Genomic DNA, 18,053 nt, shown 5'->3' with positions numbered 1-18,053 from the left:
GCAGCTCAGTAGGCTAATCCTCCACCTGCAGCGCCGGCATCCCGGGTTCTAGTCCCAGTCAGGGCACCAGATTCTGTCCCGGTTGCCCCTCTTCCAGGCCAGCTCTCTGCTGTGGCCAGGGAGTGCAGTGGAGGATGGCCCAAGTGCTTGGGCCCTGCACCCCATGGGAGACCAGGAGAAGCACCTGGTTCCTGGCTTCGGATCAGCGCGGTGCGCCGGCCACAGCACGCCAGCTGCAGCGGCCATTGTGGGGTGAACCAACGGAAATAGAGGACCTTTCTCTCTGTCTCTCTCTCTCACTGTCCACTCTGCCTGTCAAAAAAAAAAAAGAAGAAGAAGAAGAAGAAGCTGGCTCCATTCTGCTGTCCTTAAGACGTGGCTTCAGGGTGAACCCCTCAGTTGCAGTTCGAGTCTGCTGTGCCCTGTTGTTCCCGGCCATCCCATCTTGCCAGTGTGCTGCCTGCGTTCAGGAGGCCCTGGTGGAGCTGACACGAGAGTTAGGATGAAGCCGGAGCCAGGATCCCCATGTTCTGACCTGGAAGTATGCCTTCGCCGGGACATAGTTGGCCACGGCATTGCTTTGCCTTGAGCTGGGACAGCCACCCAGGGCTCTCTAAGATGTAAGGCTCACATGACAAGGGCCAGATCTGGGACAGGCGGCCCCTGCCCTGACAGCCAGCTCTCTGGACCTGGCCGCCTCGTCCCCCTCGGCCAGGACCCTCCCTTCTCCACCCCAACCCCAGGTACTGCTCTGCCCTCAGAGCAGGGAGAGCAGCCCCAAAGAGAGGAGGACGTGGCCCCCACAACTGCAGCAGCCAAGGCCCCTCATGTCCCTCCTCAGCCCCAGGAGCCCAGGAGTCGTCGGAGCCATGCGTCCCAGAGCGCCGAGGCATGTTTGTGAAAACTCCCTCCAAATCGTGCGAGCGTACGTTTCATTTCTGTTTACAAGTGGTGTGAAACTGTAGTGCTTTCCATGTCTTAGTTTCAATGGCTTTCTTGAGATAAAATTGACATCGTAAAAAGCATCCATTTGTAGCACAGAGTTCAAGGGTTCTAAGACAGAATTGCATGAGTTCCAGCACAATGCATCCTGGAGCATTTTCTTGATGCAAACGAGAAGCCCTGTGCCTCCACGTCCCCAGCTCTGCCAGCCCCTGGAGCCGCCGTCGCCGGCACGGATGCAGTCCCACGACACGTGGTGTCTGGCTGGTACTGCCCGTGGCTGTGCCTCCTCCCAGGCTCGCTGGCTGTCACAGGGGCCAGGCTTCATCTCGTGGTGACTGGACAATGTCCCCATGCAAGGGTGACCACAGCCTAGCTCTTACTGGTCAGGGGATGTTGAGGGTGTGTGTGGTTCCGCTCTGACTGTCCTCCTGACAAGTTTTAACGGGGACCCAGCTGTTGGTGTTGGTACATGCTTGGGTGCGGGGTCACTCTGTTCTCCGATACCTCAGTATTTAATCTGTGGGAAACCCTGAGGTTACAAAGTGGGTACAACATGTGGTGATGCAGCTTGATTGTCGAGTGCCTGCCTTAGTACGTGTGCACGTGGACGCAGAATGTCAAGTGCCTGCCTTAGTACGTGTGCACGTGTGCAGGTGGACGCAGAGTCAGCCTTCCCTTGAATGTCGAGTGCCTGCCTTAGTACGTGTGCACGTGGACGCAGAATGTCGAGTGCCTGCCTTAGTACGTGTGCACGTGGACGCAGAATGTCGAGTGCCTGCCTTAGTACGTGTGCACGTGTGCAGGTGGACGCAGAGTCAGCCTTCCCTTGAATGTCGAGTGCCTGCCTTAGTACGTGTGCACGTGGACCCAGAGTCGGCCTTCCCATGAATGTCGAGCACCTGCCTTAGTACGTGTGCACGTGGACGCAGAGTCGGCCTTCCCTTGAATGTCGAGTGCCTGCCTTAGTACGTGAGCACAGACATTTACACCAAAGTTAGCCTTCACTTAGGAATCCCTTTGCTCTTCTTTGACCTCAGAGGCTTCTGGAGCCTTCTCCGGTCAGAAGCAGCGCCTTGCGTGTGTCCTGAGGGCCCTCTCGCGTGGGGTTGATGCCGGGTGTCCAGGCCGGGGGAGAAGGAGCACGCACACTCTCGTTCTGAGCTCTGAGTCTCCCCCTCAGACAGGAGCCGGATTCCTAGTCCACAGTGCAGCCTTGCTGCCCTGCCCTCCCATCTGTCTGAGACGGTGAGATCTGAAGCAGTCTGAGAAAAAGCATTTTTACAAGAGGACATTAGTCCTCGGGAGCAAGCCTGTCCTTGAGAAAGCCAAGTTCCGCTGAGCCTCCCGCTGGCGTTGGTGAAGCAGTGACCGCCTCCGTCCCAGGCTGGGCAGGGACTCGTCTGGCCGAGCCGGGTGACCGCCTCCGCCCCAGGCCAGTCCCTCTGCTGCAGCCCCTGCTGACCTTCTCCTCCTGTCCACGCGTGGCTCCCTCATGCCGGCCTCCTCCTTGAGCTGCCTCTCGGAGTAGATCGCGGGGAACGGCGTTCCTTAGAGACCTCAGTCCTGTTCCGTGTCATCGGTGGAGCCGGCGCCTGCTGCTGCAGCCACTGCCCGGCCCAGGAGTCAGCACCGCTCTTCCTGTGTGACTGCAGAGGCCGGGATCAGTGGGGGTCTCGGTAGAAACAGGGCCTTGCAGAGGCACAGCGTGCTGTGGGTGATGCCGGGGACCTGCACCCAGCACGGGGGCGGGTGGTGTGCACGCAGCTCTCGGCAGCCCCCTCTGGCAGAACGGAAAGTAGACTCCGGGGAGCACGCGCCATGTGGGGAGGTGGCCCAGCCTGCAGCCTCCACTCCATGGGAGTGTGCTGAAGGCAGAGCTGCCAGCTGCAGGGGCGCAGGACAAGGGAGGGGGTCCTGGGGAGTGGGCAGCCACCCTATGAGCCACGTGCTTGGCCACTGCCCCACAGGTGGGTTCCCACCATGGCTTTCGCCCCAGGGTCTGGGGAATTGGGTGTCCTTGGAGCAGCTCGTCAGTTTTCCCCTTAGCTTGGGGATCCGGGGGTCCAGCTTCAGCCCCAGAGGAGGGGTCTCCCCAAAGAATCCACCAAGCATAGCAGTGAACAATGGACAAGGCATACTCCCCACACACGTGGCAAATGCTTAGCTCAGTGACACGTGAGAGCCACAGCTCCCGGTGAGCCTGTTTGAGAGCAGAGGCAGACAGTGGGGGATGAGGCGTTCTAACAGAGAGCCCCGCTCGGTGACATCAGCGAAGCTTTCTCCCCTCCGTGTGGCGGGAGCAGCAGGCACAGCGAGCAGCCGCGTCGTCTCTGTGGGTGGCAGCGCGGGGCGCAGGGCTGCCAGAACGAGGAGACAGGAGCCCAGACGGTCTGGGGCCAGGCAGGGGACCCCGACATCTGTGGGACAAGTTGGTGGCCCTCACAGACTTGAAAAGGCAAGAAAAAGAGTAGAAAATCCATGTCAATAAATTCTGTAGCACTCCCGTTCCTCGAAGAAAACACCTGGGAAAACTGACACCGGAAAGAAAACTAAGGACGGCTCTGGGATGAATTTAAAAGATCTGATTTGTTAGAAACATTCCCGCAGAGAAAGCTCTGGCCGTGATGGGAGAAATAACAAATCCTACACAGACCCGCGGTAGAGTGTGAGGGAGCAGCCCCGCTCTGATACCAGAGTTCACCAGAACAGGACATTGGTGGCCCACATTTCTCAAAAATCATTAAAAAACTAACAGCCCAAACCTAGTAGTTTGTATGTTTTATGCATGACCAGATAGAACTCAAGAATCAGGTGACAGAGCTTGGCCAGAGGCCTGCCGCATCGGTGAGTGAGGTAGGAAAGCTGCGATCACACGGACGTGAGACGAGACATGACCATCGCACGGAAGAAGACCACTCAGCAAGCGAGGACTGCGAGGAAATGCTGCCCTGGAGCACGGAGCTGGGGACAGATTCACACTCTCGCTAGGTCAGCAGGAAACAAGGACGTCAGCGCTCACCATTGCGCTTAGCAATCCAGTGGAGGAAGGGTGGGCGCAAGATGGACCACGCAGGACTTTGTTCACATTTGCTCAGTCCTGTGACTGTTTACACAGACAACCTGGGGAACCACAGAGCAAACACTAGGACAGATGACGTCACTCAGCACGGCTGGGAGACCCAAGGCAGGTGCACCTGGTGTCACTGTCACCCAAGCCTCCTCCGAGTGTGGCCGGAGCTGTGGGCGGACGAGATGGCGACAAGGCACCGGAAGCCGTGTCGCATTGCTCTCTGAGCACGGCGGGGACACAGTGGTGATTTGTACACAGTGGCCGCGTCACACGTGGCAGAGCCTTGGGGCTCCAGGCACATATGGGTGGCTGCTGACCGCTCCCCGCCTCTGAGCATCTTTGCAGAGATCCCGTTTTCCCTTTCTAAAGCCAAGTGGACTTGTGGCCGCCCCTCCCCTCTCGAGCTGCCACTGCCTCTCTCTGCCAGGGTCTCAGTGAGTGCCTTCCGGGTGTGCCCCCTGGAGGGAGCTTGGCTGTGGTTGTGCCATTGCCAACCTGCCGGACATGGGAAAGTGGGGGCACCTAGTCACCTGGAGGAGCCCAAGGGCAGCTGGCCCACAGGGTCAGGATCAGCAGTGTCGGCTGGGTTGGGACCAGACCAGCTACCCCACGGTAGCTGGGGAAGGGAAGAGAGGCCGCGGCTGTGAAGCCCTGGGCAGGCCGTGTGGACTCCGATGCTGTTGGCATCAGGTGGGGTGTAGAGGGCTGGTGCGACTCCCACACGGAGCCCGTGGGCAGCTGCCACGGCCTGCACAGCAGCCGGACACTGGGCTCCCTGAGGCAGGTGGTGGAGGCACAGTGTGCCTGCTTCGCCTGCAGCCGACTCAGAGCCCGGAGCATGCCTTGAGGGCGGTTTGACACGGAGCCACAGAAGTGGCCCATGTGTGTGCGTCAGCGTGCCCCTCGCTCACGGCGCCAGGCCTGGTGACTGGCAGTCTTCCTTCCGATTCCCCGTCTAAGGAGACAGAGGAGGCTGTGTTGGGAGGAAACAGATGTCGGTGCGACTGGGGAAGCACAGGGCGTGGCAGCTTCTCCGGGGAAGGGACGTGCAGAGGCGGAGGTGGGTCGGGCCGAGCCCGCACGGGGCTCAGCTCACCCCTGTGCCTTCCCTCGCATACATCACCATGCACGTGCGCACGGCACATGCACACCGTCCCTGCACGCGATGCTTGTTTAACTCACATACGTCCACACACACATGGCTTCCCTGCACACCATGCTGTTTTAAACTCACATCACACACACGTGCACACACACCTTCCTCGTACATGATGCGGTATTAAACTCACGTACCTCACATACACACACATACATGCCGTCCCTGCACGCAATGCCTTCACATGCACGCTCACACACTCAGCACTCCCCTGCACACAGATCACATGTGATACTGTTTTAAGCTAACATGTCACACATGTACATGCCTGTTCTGCACGTGATGCTTTATTAAATGCACACAGACACACATGTGTGTGCAAGACAAGTGAGCCATGGCCTCACAGGGACACACACGTATGTGTGAGGAAAGCAGGATATGGCCTCACGGGACCACAGAGAGTCCACTCATCTAAGCCAACTTGAGCCTGGTGCTGTCTGCTACCCCGTGAGCCTGGTCAGGCTGGAATGGGGTCCATGTTGGCCCCCTTGTCCTACTGGCACAGCCTAGGGGACTGAGGAGGAGGCCGGGGGCAGCGCCCATGGCCTGCTGGAACCAGCATTGTCCCCAGCCTGGGGCTGCTGTGCTACAGTGGGAGAGGTGGGCAGCAGCCAGGAGCCCCAACCCTCCCTCTCTGGGGAGGGAATCACTGACAGCAGGCAGTGTGCCTTCCACTCTGGCCTTAAGGGCTTTGCCCAACCACAGTCCACGTACCCACGTTTTTCCCATTTTCTAAAGACGGACGCAGATCACAGGGAAACAGTGTGCCGAGAGTTGACTTTGGGAAGGCTGAGCGTGGGTGATGGCCCGCCGTGCTGGCCCAGGCGCCTGGCTCTGTGGGGCTGTGTCAGGGGCGAGTAGCAGCAGCTGCACACGGAGCTCCAGCCGTGGCTGCACCATGAAGAGGTCAGCGGTGACAAGGGCTGGCCTGGCTGTCCCCACACCCAGGGTCCTCCCAGTGACAAGCACCGTGTTCCCGGGGATCGTGGGAGAAAATGGTCCTTGTGCTCACAGAGCAGAGGTGACTCCGCGTCAGCTCTGAGGGCCATGAACCAGAGCACGCCGCACGCAGTGACTGCTGAACGCCAGCCTCTGTGTTCTCTGCGTGCCAACTCCGTGAAGCTGCCAAAACACCCGCCTGAGTTTTGGGGGCTCTTGGAGCCTGGGGCTAGATTCCGAGTCCAGTCTGCTGTGTGCGCTCGTGGTGCCTCTGTGCCGAGCTCTGGTCAGCTCGATGTCTCCCTGGCCGTGAGAACCAGGTGGCACAGCGGCTGTGCCGCTCGGGTCCCCTGGTGCTTCCGGGACAGCCCGGCGTGTCTGAGGCAGGGTGACCCCGATGTCCGCACCAGCTGCAGCCCCTTCTGCTCTAAGACGCCTCTCTCCCGTCTTGTCTTGCAGCCAGAGCTACCTGCAAGCTGCCAGCGACGTGCCTGTTGGCCACAGCCTGGACCCCTGTGCCAACCACAACTCCCCCAAGTTCCGCTCCAGGAACCAGAGCTACATGCGGGCCGTCAGCACCCTGAGCCAGGCCAGCTGCGTGAGCCAGGTGGGGATCCCTTGCGTCCGCTCTGCGGTCCAGCTGGGCACTGGTCAGCATCCCAGGGGCAAAGACCGTGAGCCTGTATTTGGCTCCGACCACGGATCTGGGAGCTTTAGAGGTTAGCTGTTCTGACGTTGTAAGACAGGGTTGTCTCCCCGCTGATCTCCTGAGTCCCGTGACCAGGCCCTGCTTGTGGCCCACACAGGCCATCTGTGCTGGGTCATCTTCTGACAAAACCCGGCCCAGGGAGGGCTCCGGCTTCCAGAGGGCGGGCTGGTGCGCTCAGCACTGCCCCCAGGCTAATGCGAGCCAGGGCACGTTCCCCTGCCAGCCACGGAGGCACCCGGCGGGAAAGTGATGGAGATGAGCAAGAGAGAGGGTGAGGCCCAGTGTGCTCCCCGGGGCTCACTGAGACTGCGCGGCTGCAGCGCAGTGGGCACGGCTGGGCCCAGGGCCCCGAGTGCAGCGCGCTACCGGAACCTCACATGAGTTAGAAACAGGCACGGTGCTTCCCCACGGTAACCTCGTAAAGGGCTCACATGGACCTGCAGTGTGACACAGGACCCTGCGTGGTCCCGCCGGGGCCTGGGGGCACTGTGCCAGCACGCAGTAGGAGCTGGGCAGACGACAGCGTGGACATCGGCACACAGCAGGTGTGGTGCCACCAGGACGGGGAAGCACTCACTGCTGGCTCTGTGGGAAGATGACCCGGCACAGACGGCATCCATGGGTCTGAGGCGAGGCCTGGCTGGTGTACTGCCCGCTCACAGGACTCGGAGAAATCGAGGGGCAAACGACCCACAGGATCCAAGTGCACACGCTGAGTAAGTACTGAGAGCACCAGAGCTGTGCCCTCTCCTCAGTACTGCACTGTGGTGGTACTAGTGCACAGTACAGAGTGAGCACTCAGTGCATAAGAGCCGTGTCCCCACCTCAGTGCTGCACAGCGCTGGTACCAGTGCACAGTGCACAGTGAGCACTCTGCATGAGAGCCCTGTCCCTCCCTCAGTACTGCACTGTGGTGGTACTAGGGCACAGTGCACAGTGCACATGCTGAGTAAGTACTGAGAGTGTGAGAGCCGTGTCCTTCCCTCAGTACTGCACTGTGGTGGTACTAGGGCACAGTGCACAGTGCACATGCTGAGTAAGTACTGAGAGTGTGAGAGCCCTGTCCCTCCCTCAGTACTGCACTGTGGTGGTACTAGGGCACAGTGCACAGTGCACATGATGAGTAAGTACTGAGAGTGTGAGAGCCGTGTCCCTCCCTCAGTACTGCACAGTGCTGGTACTAGTGCACAGTGAGCACTCTGCATGAGAGCCCTGTCCCTCCCTCAGTACTGCACAGTGCTGGTACTAGTGCACAGTGAGCACTCTGCATGAGAGCCGTGTCGCTCCCTCAGTACTGCACAGTGCTGGTAATAGGGCACAGTGCACAGTGCACATGCTGAGTAAGTACTGAGAGCGCAGGAGCCATGTCCTTCCCTCAGTACTGCACAGTGCTGGTACTAGTGCACAGTGAGCACTCTGCATGAGAGCCGTGTCGCTCCCTCAGTACTGCACAGTGCTGGTAATAGGGCACAGTGCACAGTGCACATGCTGAGTAAGTACTGAGAGCGCAGGAGCCATGTCCTTCCCTCAGTACTGCACAGTGCTGGTACTAGTGCACAGTGAGCACTCTGCATGAGAGCCCTGTCCCTCCCTCAGTACTGCACTGTGGTGGTACTAGGGCACAGTGCACAGTGCACATGCTGAGTAAGTACTGAGAGCATGAGAGCCGTGTCCTTCCCTCAGTACTGCACAGTGCTGGTACTAGTGCACAGTGAGCACTCTGCATGAGAGCCCTGTCCCTCCCTCAGTACTGCACTGTGGTGGTACTAGGGCACAGTGCGCATGCTGAGTAAGTACTGAGAGCGCGAGAGCCGTGTCCCTCCCTCAGTACTGCACAGTGCTGGTACTAGTGCACAGTGAGCACTCTGCATGAGAGCCCTGTCCCTCCCTCAGTACTGCACTGTGGTGGTACTAGGGCACAGTGCACAGTGCACATGCTGAGTAAGTACTGAGAGCGCGGGAGCTGTGTCCTTCCCTCAGTACTGCACAGTGCTGGTACTAGTGCACAGTGAGCACTCTGCATGAGAGCCCTGTCCCTCCCTCAGTACTGCACTGTGGTGGTACTAGGGCACAGTGCACAGTGCACATGCTGAGTAAGTACTGAGAGCGCGGGAGCTGTGTCCTTCCCTCAGTACTGCACAGTGCTGGTACTAGTGCACAGTGCACAGTGAGCACTCTGCATGAGAGCCCTGTCCCTCCCTCAGTACTGCACTGTGGTGGTACTAGGGCACAGTGCACAGTGCACATGCTGAGTAAGTACTGAGAGCGCGGGAGCTGTGTCCTTCCCTCAGTACTGCACAGTGCTGGTACTAGTGCACAGTGCACAGTGAGCACTCTGCATGAGAGCCCTGTCCCTCCCTCAGTACTGCACTGTGCTGGTACTAGTGCGCAGTGCACAGTGAGCACTCTGCATGAGAGCCCTGTCCCTCCCTCAGTACTGCACTGTGCTGGTACTAGTGCGCAGTGCACAGTGAGCACTCTGCATGAGAGCCCTGTCCCTCCCTCAGTACTGCACTGTGCTGGTACTAGTGCGCAGTGCACAGTGAGCACTCTGCATGAGAGCCCTGTCCCTCCCTCAGTACTGCACTGTGCTGGTACTAGTGCGCAGTGCACAGTGCACACGCTGAGTGAGCACTCAGGGCTCCAGAGTGCATTGTCTGGATGCCTGGTTTTGGTGCGTCTGAGAAGACCGCGATAAAGAACCCACAACATACACTCAGGGGCTCCACTGTTTGCCAGTGCCCACTCGGGGACATAAGAGCCTTGCTACTGTCCCTCAGCTGACGGGCTGTGTCCACGCCCAGAACGCCCTCTTCCCGCAGGGAGCTCTGTGCTGGTGCGGTGCCGGCCCGTCGGTGGCTGTCCGTCTGCCGATGTGGCTGTTCCTGAGCCCCGTGCACTCCCATGGAGTCGTTGTGCGTCGTCTCTGTCCTGTCGTGGCTGGAGGATGCTCCAGTGTACAGGTGGACCCCACACTGTGTGCGTCCATCTCTCAGTGGACACGGAGGCCTCCCCTAGCCGCTGACCCCACACTGTGTGTCCATCTCTCAGTGGACACGGAGGCCTCCCCTAGCCGCTGACCCCACACTGTGTGTCCATCTCTCAGTGGACACGGAGGCCTCCCCTAGCCGCTGACCCCACACTGTGTGTCCATCTGTCAGTGGACACGGGGGCCTCCCCTAGCCGCTGACCCCACACTGTGTGTCCATCTGTCAGTGGACACGGAGGCCTCCCCTAGCTGCTGACCCCACACTGTGTGTCCATCTCTGTCAGTGGACACGGGGGCCTCCCCTAGCCGCTGACCCCACACTGTGTGTCCATCTGTCAGTGGACACGGAGGCCTCCCCTAGCCGCTGACCCCACACTGTGTGTCCATCTGTCAGTGGACACGGAGGCCTCCCCTAGCTGCTGACCCCACACTGTGTGTGTCCACCTCTGTCAGTGGACACGGGGGCTTCCGCTAGCTGCTGACCCCACACTGTGTGTGTCCATCTCTATCAGTGGACACGGGGCCTCCTGTAGCCGCTGACCAGTGCTGCTGGGTGTGCAGCCTGCACTCGTGTCCACAGCCGACATTCAGGTCCCTGGTGCATAACCGGGAGGGGCTGGGCTCCATACTCACTCTCAGCAGTTACGCTGTTGCGTCCCCACAGTGTCACGCCCGTGGGGTCCCCGAGACGCTCGCTCGGCTTCCTCGTCCTGGATCCTGCCCCTCACCCGTTTCTCCTGCGTCTGTCTGGGAGGCACTTGAGTCCCAGTTCTGAGAGGCATCAGCCACGTGGACGATGGCCACGGCCGGCCTTGTCTGGAAGCCCCAGGGTGAGCCGGCTCAGCAGAGCCGTCTGGAGACCAGGCCGCCCTCCCCTGCTGGGCCAGCTTGCGATCCCAGCCTTCCTGGCACCTGTCATGTTTGGGGGAAGGGGACCCACCCCATCCCTGGGCTGCCCAGGGAGTGTCCATGGCTGGTGGCTCCGCAGGGGCCTGGCCGGAGCCTCAAGACTCGCACTTGGGACAGGCACCTGCGTGTTCCTGGCGTCTCCTTGGGGGCAGAGGTCACGGGGCAGGGCAGGGTCCCCCCTGGGAGGAGTGGCTGCAGCCGCGGGGGTCTAAGTCCACACAGGTGAACACTCAGGCTGGAAGAAGTCTGTGGAACACAAAAAGCCGTCTGCACTGGTACGAGGGTCTCCGGTTTTCGCCCACCTTCTCCCCTGGACTGTCTGTCTCTGCGCAGTCGGAAATCCTCAGAGCCCTCGTCCTCAGCCCGGGGGCCCCTCGCTCATGCTGCGGCCTGTGCTGCTTGGAGCAGCCATCCTCTCCCCGCCCCGGCAGACACCCCCAGCATCGGGAAACGAGTCGTACCTGGTTCCCACCGTGCGAACAGCCCGAGCAGAGCAGTTGAGCGCGGCCTCCTGCCCTGGGGCCTGTGGGAGTCTGCTGCTTCCAGCCCAGGCTCAGCCTCTCCGCCCTGGTCTCGTCATGTCCCAGCCATGGGTTTCCATGTGAAACGTCTCAAGTGGGTTCACAGGGGCCACGTGGGGACCTCCGGGAGGCCCACATTTCCCAGTCGCTGCCCTAGGCAAAGGCCCTTGGCTCAGCGAGGGTCCGGCCCTGGGAGCCCCCACCCCTGTGCCACCTGCGCCCACAGCCAGGGGCTTTTAGTTCCCAGAGTGGAGAAACAATGCCCGCATCTGCTCAGCCATCCACTGACGCGTGCACTCCCTACCCCAGGCCTGATGGGGAGGCCCTGCAGGGTTGGGGCTGCAGGTGGCTTTGTGCAGGCATTAGCGCCATGCCCCCGTCCCCTCGCCCCTGTACTGAGACCAGCTGCCTTGGTGTGAGCTGCAAGCGCATGTCCCCCACATCCCCCACGTTTGTGAGTGGTTTCCGTGGCCAAGAACACAGCAGCCACCCTCTCACCTGTGTGCTCACAGCACAGCCAGGCCCACTCCACTGCTGTCCCCAGCACAACGGCATCGCTGACCTCACGGAGCATGGCAGCTGCCTGAGCACCTGCCCCCTGGGGCCAGGGAGCCCTGGCTGTCCTGAGGCGGCTGCTCGTCTGCTTTCGCGGGGAGTGACCCAGGGAGTGTCTCCAGGCCCAGCGGATCCCCAGTGCTGGTGTCAGACGAGCTGTGCTGACCGCGGGCCTAGGGCGGCAGTGGCTGCTGACCTCTGGGACAGCCCTGGCTGGGCCGCCCTCAGCTGTGCCGTTCTTATTCCAGATGAGCGAGGCCGAGGTGAATGGGCATCTGGAGTCGGTCTGTGAGTCAGTCTTCAGCGAGGTAGAGTCCCAGGCCATGGACGCCCTCGACCTCCCCGGGTGTTTCCGCACCAGGAGCCACAGCTACCTGCGCGCCATTCAAGCTGGCTACTCCCAGGACGATGAGTGTGTCCCCGCACTCACGCCCTGCGACATGACCTCAGCCGTCAGGCCCACCACAGGTGAGACGCGCCGGGAACGCCGGGAGCTGGGGTGCGCGTCGGCTTTGCCTGTGGCAGTCGCCCAGATGGCAGGGGGCTCTGAAGCGCTGCTTTCTCCTGTGCTCTCCTTCATCTTAGAAGGGAATCTGCTGTGCACCACGTGTCGTAAATCACCAAGGATAGTTTGTGTAGCATTTGGTGTAGGAGGCCGAAGTGCCGGCATTTAAACGTGAATGCGTTTGAAATGCGAGTGTGGTCTGGTCTTTATTGATAGTGCATACCTGGGTGCAGATGGAGAGGTGTTTTGTTGTACATTTATTTTCTTTCATGGTTCTTAAGTAGCTTTGCAGTTACATCCAAAGCCTTATTTTCAGAAACACCCCAAAGAGATCTCTTTGAAGAATACACTCCTTTCAACTGAATTCTTTATGTAAGCCTGAGAATTCAAAGATCCGTTGTTGTCAGGAAGTCTTAGCTATATGCACACAGATGCGTGATTTCAGTGTCACCGTAACAGGGCATCAGGCGAGAGTGTGAGCGGCTCCACGACAATGTCTGGGGACGCTCTGCCCTTACCATTGACGCTCAGGACTCACGTCTCCGCACTGTCTGCAGGCAGCTGGGGGCTGAGCCAAAATGCCCCTCCCCTCCCCTCCCATGGACCCACATGGCCCCTCCCCTCCATCCCAGGGACTCACACGGCCCCCCCTCCATCCTAGGGACACACACGGCCCCTCCCCTCCCCTCCCCTCCTAGGGACCCACACAGCACCCCTCCATCCCATGGACCCACACAGCCCCCCCTACATCCCATGGACCCACATGGTCCCTCCCCTCCATCCCAGGGACCCACACAGCCCCTCCCTAGGATGGCCCCTCCCCTCCCCTCCTAGGAACACACACAGCCCCCCCCTCCATCCCATGGACTTACACGGCCCCCCCTACATCCCATGGACCCACATGGCCCCTCCCCTCCATCCCAGGGACCCACACAGCCCCTCCCCTCCATCCCAGGGACCCACACGGCCCCTCCCCTCCATCCCATGGACCCACATGGCCCCTCCCCTCCATCCCAGGGACTCACACGGCCCCTCCCCTCCCCTCCTAGGGACCCACACAGCCCCCCCTTCCATCCCATGGACCCACACGGCCCCCCCTCCATCCCATGGACCCACACGGCCCCCCCTCCATCCCAGGGACCCACACGGCCCCTCCCCTCCATCCCAGGGACCCACACGGCCCCTCCCCTCCATCCCAGGGACCCACACGGCCCCTCCCCTCCATCCCAGGGACCCACACGGCCCCTCCCCTCCATCCCAGGGACCCACACAGCCCCTCCCCTCCATCCCAGGGACCCACACGGCCCCTCGCCTCCATCCCAGGGACCCACACAGCCCCTCCCCTTCCATCCCAGGGACCTGCTCAGACCCTCCCATGACATCCCAGGAGCCCCCCCCATGGGCCTGAGGTGGGCAGCAGGATTGTGGTCACAGGGCCCCTCCCCTCCCCTCCCAGGGACCCACACGGCCTCTCCCCTCCATCTCATGGACTCACATGGCCCCTCCCCTTCCATCCCGTAGACCCACACGGCCCCACCCCTTCCATCCCAGGGACCTGCTCGGACCCTCCCATGACATCCCAGGAGCCCCTCCCACCATGGGCCTGAGGCGGGCAGCAGGATTGTGGTCACAGGGCCCCCCCTCCCCTCCATCCCATGGACCCACATGGGCCCTCCCCTGGCATCCCAGGATTCCTCCTCCTCAGGATGGGCCTGAGGCAGGCCAGCAAGAGTGTGCTCACAGGGCCCCTCCCCTGGCATCCCAGGAGCCCCTGGGGAGGGCCTGAGGTGAGCCACAGGAGCATGCTCACAGCCCCCCACCCCGGGATGGGCAGCAGGAGCGTGCCCACACGGCCCCTCCCCTCCCCTCCCAGGGACCCACACGGCCCCTCCCCTCCATCCCAGGGACCCACACGGCCCCTCCCCTCCATCCCAGGGACCCACACGGCCCCTCCCCTCCATCCCAGGGACCCACACGGCCCCTCCCCTCCCCTCCCAGGGACCCACACGGCCCCTCCCCTCCCCTCCCAGGGACCCACACAGCCCCTCCCCTCCCCTCCCAAGGACCCACACGGCCCCTCCCCTCCCCTCCCAGGGATCCACACGGCCCCTCCCCTCCATCCCAGGGATCCACACGGCCCCTCCCCTCCATCCCAGGGACCCACACAGCTCCTCCCCTCCATCCCAGGGACCCACACGGCCCCTCCCCTCCCCTCCCAAGGACCCACACGGCCCCTCCCCTGGCATCCCTGGAGCTCCCCCAGAGCGGCCTGTTGCGGGCAGCCGGAGTGTGCGCACAGGCCCCTGTGCCACTGGCCCTTTATCAGAATAGTGTCCTGGAGCCCGTGAAGTGGTTCTGGGAACATCTAACTCTCATTTCACACACGGCTTCCTTCTCATCTCTGAAGTGATTCACTGGGCAGATTCTCTTGTCTAAATATGCATCACATCCAGTTTTTCTAGGGAGGGAATATTATTGATACGGCGGCGCAAGATGGTATAAATTAGATTATAATGGTTTTTCTCTGGGTCAGGGATTGTGTGAACAAATGTCACAGCTGGTTCTCAGAGTCATTAAAACTAAGGGAGTCTCGGGAGCCCAACGGGCGCCAGCAGTGGCTCTCACTGTCGCCTGCTCCTTGCCCAGGGCGGTCTCAGGGCCAGCAGGAGCCCCTGCGCCAGGAGCGGGTGGGCTGCACACAGGAGTCTCCAGTTGAGAACCGCAGCGGGCGGGAGACAGGCTTTCCGACTGCTGTCTGCGTAGGTCTCTGTGGGGCTGAGTTTGAAGAAGCTCCAGAGATTTCCCATTCGTGGCGCCTCACCAGCTGCTGAGTGAAGCCCCCTCCTCCTCCCACAATCACATCCCAGGGACCTTTCCCCTCCCCCGGCTCACTCTTCCCAAATCTCCTCACCTGCGCACCACTGCCTGTGCCGTCTGCTCAGCTCCAGTTTCTTCCTCCTGGCTCCTTGCAGTGCATAAGCTTTGAGAGCGCTGAGTTAAAAACAGATTATTTAGCTTCATAAAGTTCAGAGTATTCCAACAACAGACAGAGAGAAGGAAACACCTCTGCTGCCCAGAAAACAGATAGGTGCTGTGGTGTCTTAGTGAACTCGCCGTTGGGGTCCGGTTGTCTTTCTTGCAGGGATTGAAGGACAGCCCCACAGTGGGACGAGAAGAAGGGCGCCATGTGTGGTCGGGGTGGTGATCACCCAGAGTAAATCCACGCCTGCCGTCTCAGGAACAGCAGCCTGGCTGTGGGCTCAGGTCCCGCAGTCTCCCTTCTGAGTCCCCGCGCTCCAGGAAACAGGGACAATGCACCCTCAACAGTTTTCTATTAGATGTGTCTAGAATGTAGACTGTGCCTGTGAAAACTCCTTCTCTAGTGCACACGGACACAGGTGCAGTGGACCCTGGCCACGTGCACACCCAGCCACCACTGCCCTCCACACAGGTGCAGTGGGCCCTGGCCATGTGCACACCCGGCCACCACTGCCCTCCACACAGGTGCAGTGGACCCTGGCCACGTGCACACCCAGCCACCGCTGCCCTCCACACAGGTGCGGTGGACCCTGGCCACTGCACACCCAGCCACCACTGCCCTCCACACAGGTGAAGTGGGCCCTGGCCACGTGCACACCCAGCCACCACTGCCCTCCACACAGGTGAAGTGGACCCTGGCCACGTGCACACCCAGCCACCGCTGCCCTCCACACAGGTGAAGTGGGCCCTGGCCACGTGCACACCCAGCCACCACTGCCCTCCACACAAGTGCGGTGGGCCCTGGACACTGCACACCCAGCCACCACTGCCCTCCACACAGGTGAAGTGGACCCTGGCCACGTGCACACCCGGCCACCGCTGCCCTCCACACAGGTGAAGTGGGCCCTGGCCACGTGCACACCCAGCCACCACTGCCCTCCACACAGGTGCGGTGGGCCCTGGACACTGCACACCCAGCCACCACTGCCCTCCACACAGGTGAAGTGGACCCTGGCCACGTGCACTCCCAGCCACCACTGCCCTCCACACAGGTGCAGTGGACCCTGGCCACGTGCACACCCAGCCACCACTGCCCTCCACACAGGTGAAGTGGGCCCTGGCCACTGCACACCCAGCCACCTCTGCCCTCCACACAGGTGAAGTGGGCCCTGGCCACTGCACACCCAGCCACCACTGCCCTCCACACAGGTGCGGTGGGCCCTGGCCACGTGCACACCCAGCCACCACTGCCCTCCACACAGGTGAAGTGGGCCCTGGCCACTGCACACCCAGCCACCTCTGCCCTCCACACAGGTGAAGTGGGCCCTGGCCACTGCACACCCAGCCACCACTGCCCTCCACACAGGTGCGGTGGGCCCTGGCCACGTGCACACCCAGCCACCACTGCCCTCCACACAAGTGAAGTGGGTCCTGGCCACGTGCACACCCAGCCACCACTGCCCTCCACACAAGTGAAGTGGGTCCTGGCCACGTGCACACCCAGCCACCACTGCCCTCCACACAGGTGCGGTGGGCCCTGGCCACGTGCACACCCAGCCACCTCTGCCCTCCACACAGGTGAAGTGGACCCTGGCCACGTGCACACCCAGCCACCTCTGCCCTCCACACAGGTGAAGTGGACCCTGGCCACGTGCACTCCCAGCCACCACTGCCCTCCACACAGGTGCAGTGGACCCTGGCCACGTGCACACCCAGCCACCACTGCCCTCCACACAGGTGAAGTGGGCCCTGGCCACTGCACACCCAGCCACCTCTGCCCTCCACACAGGTGAAGTGGGCCCTGGCCACTGCACACCCAGCCACCACTGCCCTCCACACAAGTGAAGTGGGTCCTGGCCACGTGCACACCCAGCCACCACTGCCCTCCACACAGGTGCGGTGGGCCCTGGCCACGTGCACACCCAGCCACCACTGCCCTCCACACAGGTGAAGTGGACCCTGGCCACTGCACACCCAGCCACCACTGCCCTCCACACAGGTGCAGTGGACCCTGGCCACGTGCACACCCAGCCACCACTGCCCTCCACACAGGTGAAGTGGGCCCTGGCCACGTGCACACCCAGCCACCGCTGCCCTCCACACAGGTGAAGTGGGCCCTGGCCACTGCACACCCAGCCACCTCTGCCCTCCACACAGGTGAAGTGGGCCCTGGCCACTGCACACCCAGCCACCTCTGCCCTCCACACAGGTGAAGTGGACCCTGGCCACTGCACACCCGGCCACCTCTGCCCTCCACACAGGTGAAGTGGACCCTGGCCACGTGCACACCCAGCCACCACTGCCCTCCACACAGGTGTGGTGGGCCCTGGCCACGTGCACTCCCAGCCACCGCTGCCCTCCACACAGGTGAAGTGGGCCCTGGCCACGTGCACTCCCAGCCACCGCTGCCCTCCACACAGGTGAAGTGGGCCCTGGCCACTGCACACCCAGCCACCTCTGCCCTCCACACAGGTGAAGTGGACCCTGGCCACTGCACACCCAGCCACCGCTGCCCTCCACACAGGTGAAGTGGACCCTGGCCACTGCACACCCGGCCACCACTGCCCTCCACACAGGTGAAGTGGACCCTGGCCACTGCACACCCAGCCACCGCTGCCCTCCACACAGGTGAAGTGGGCCCTGGCCACTGCACACCCAGCCACCTCTGCCCTCCACACAGGTGAAGTGGACCCTGGCCACTGCACACCCAGCCACCGCTGCCCTCCACACAGGTGAAGTGGACCCTGGCCACTGCACACCCGGCCACCTCTGCCCT

The 18,053-nt window shown here is 61.8% G+C and overlaps 1 protein-coding gene across 5 annotated transcripts in view; it reads left to right on the top strand.

Moving 5' to 3' along the window:
- DLGAP2 (DLG associated protein 2) overlaps nt 1-18,053 on the top strand; it is a 583,372-nt gene that overhangs the window by 520,699 nt on the left and 44,620 nt on the right. For all 5 annotated transcript variants that reach the window (XM_070047249.1, XM_070047250.1, XM_070047251.1 and 2 more), the window contains 2 exons: nt 6,570-6,717; nt 12,042-12,261. In XM_070047249.1, coding sequence (XP_069903350.1) covers nt 6,570-6,717; nt 12,042-12,261 — 368 coding nt within the window. The remainder of the gene's footprint in view (nt 1-6,569; nt 6,718-12,041; nt 12,262-18,053) is intronic.

The sequence above is a fragment of the Oryctolagus cuniculus genome, chromosome 8 (assembly GCF_964237555.1).
Source record: "Oryctolagus cuniculus chromosome 8, mOryCun1.1, whole genome shotgun sequence".
Lineage (NCBI taxonomy): Eukaryota > Metazoa > Chordata > Mammalia > Lagomorpha > Leporidae > Oryctolagus > Oryctolagus cuniculus.
The sequence above is the reverse complement of the archived record's forward strand: the minus strand, read 5'-3'. Positions and strand labels throughout refer to the sequence as shown.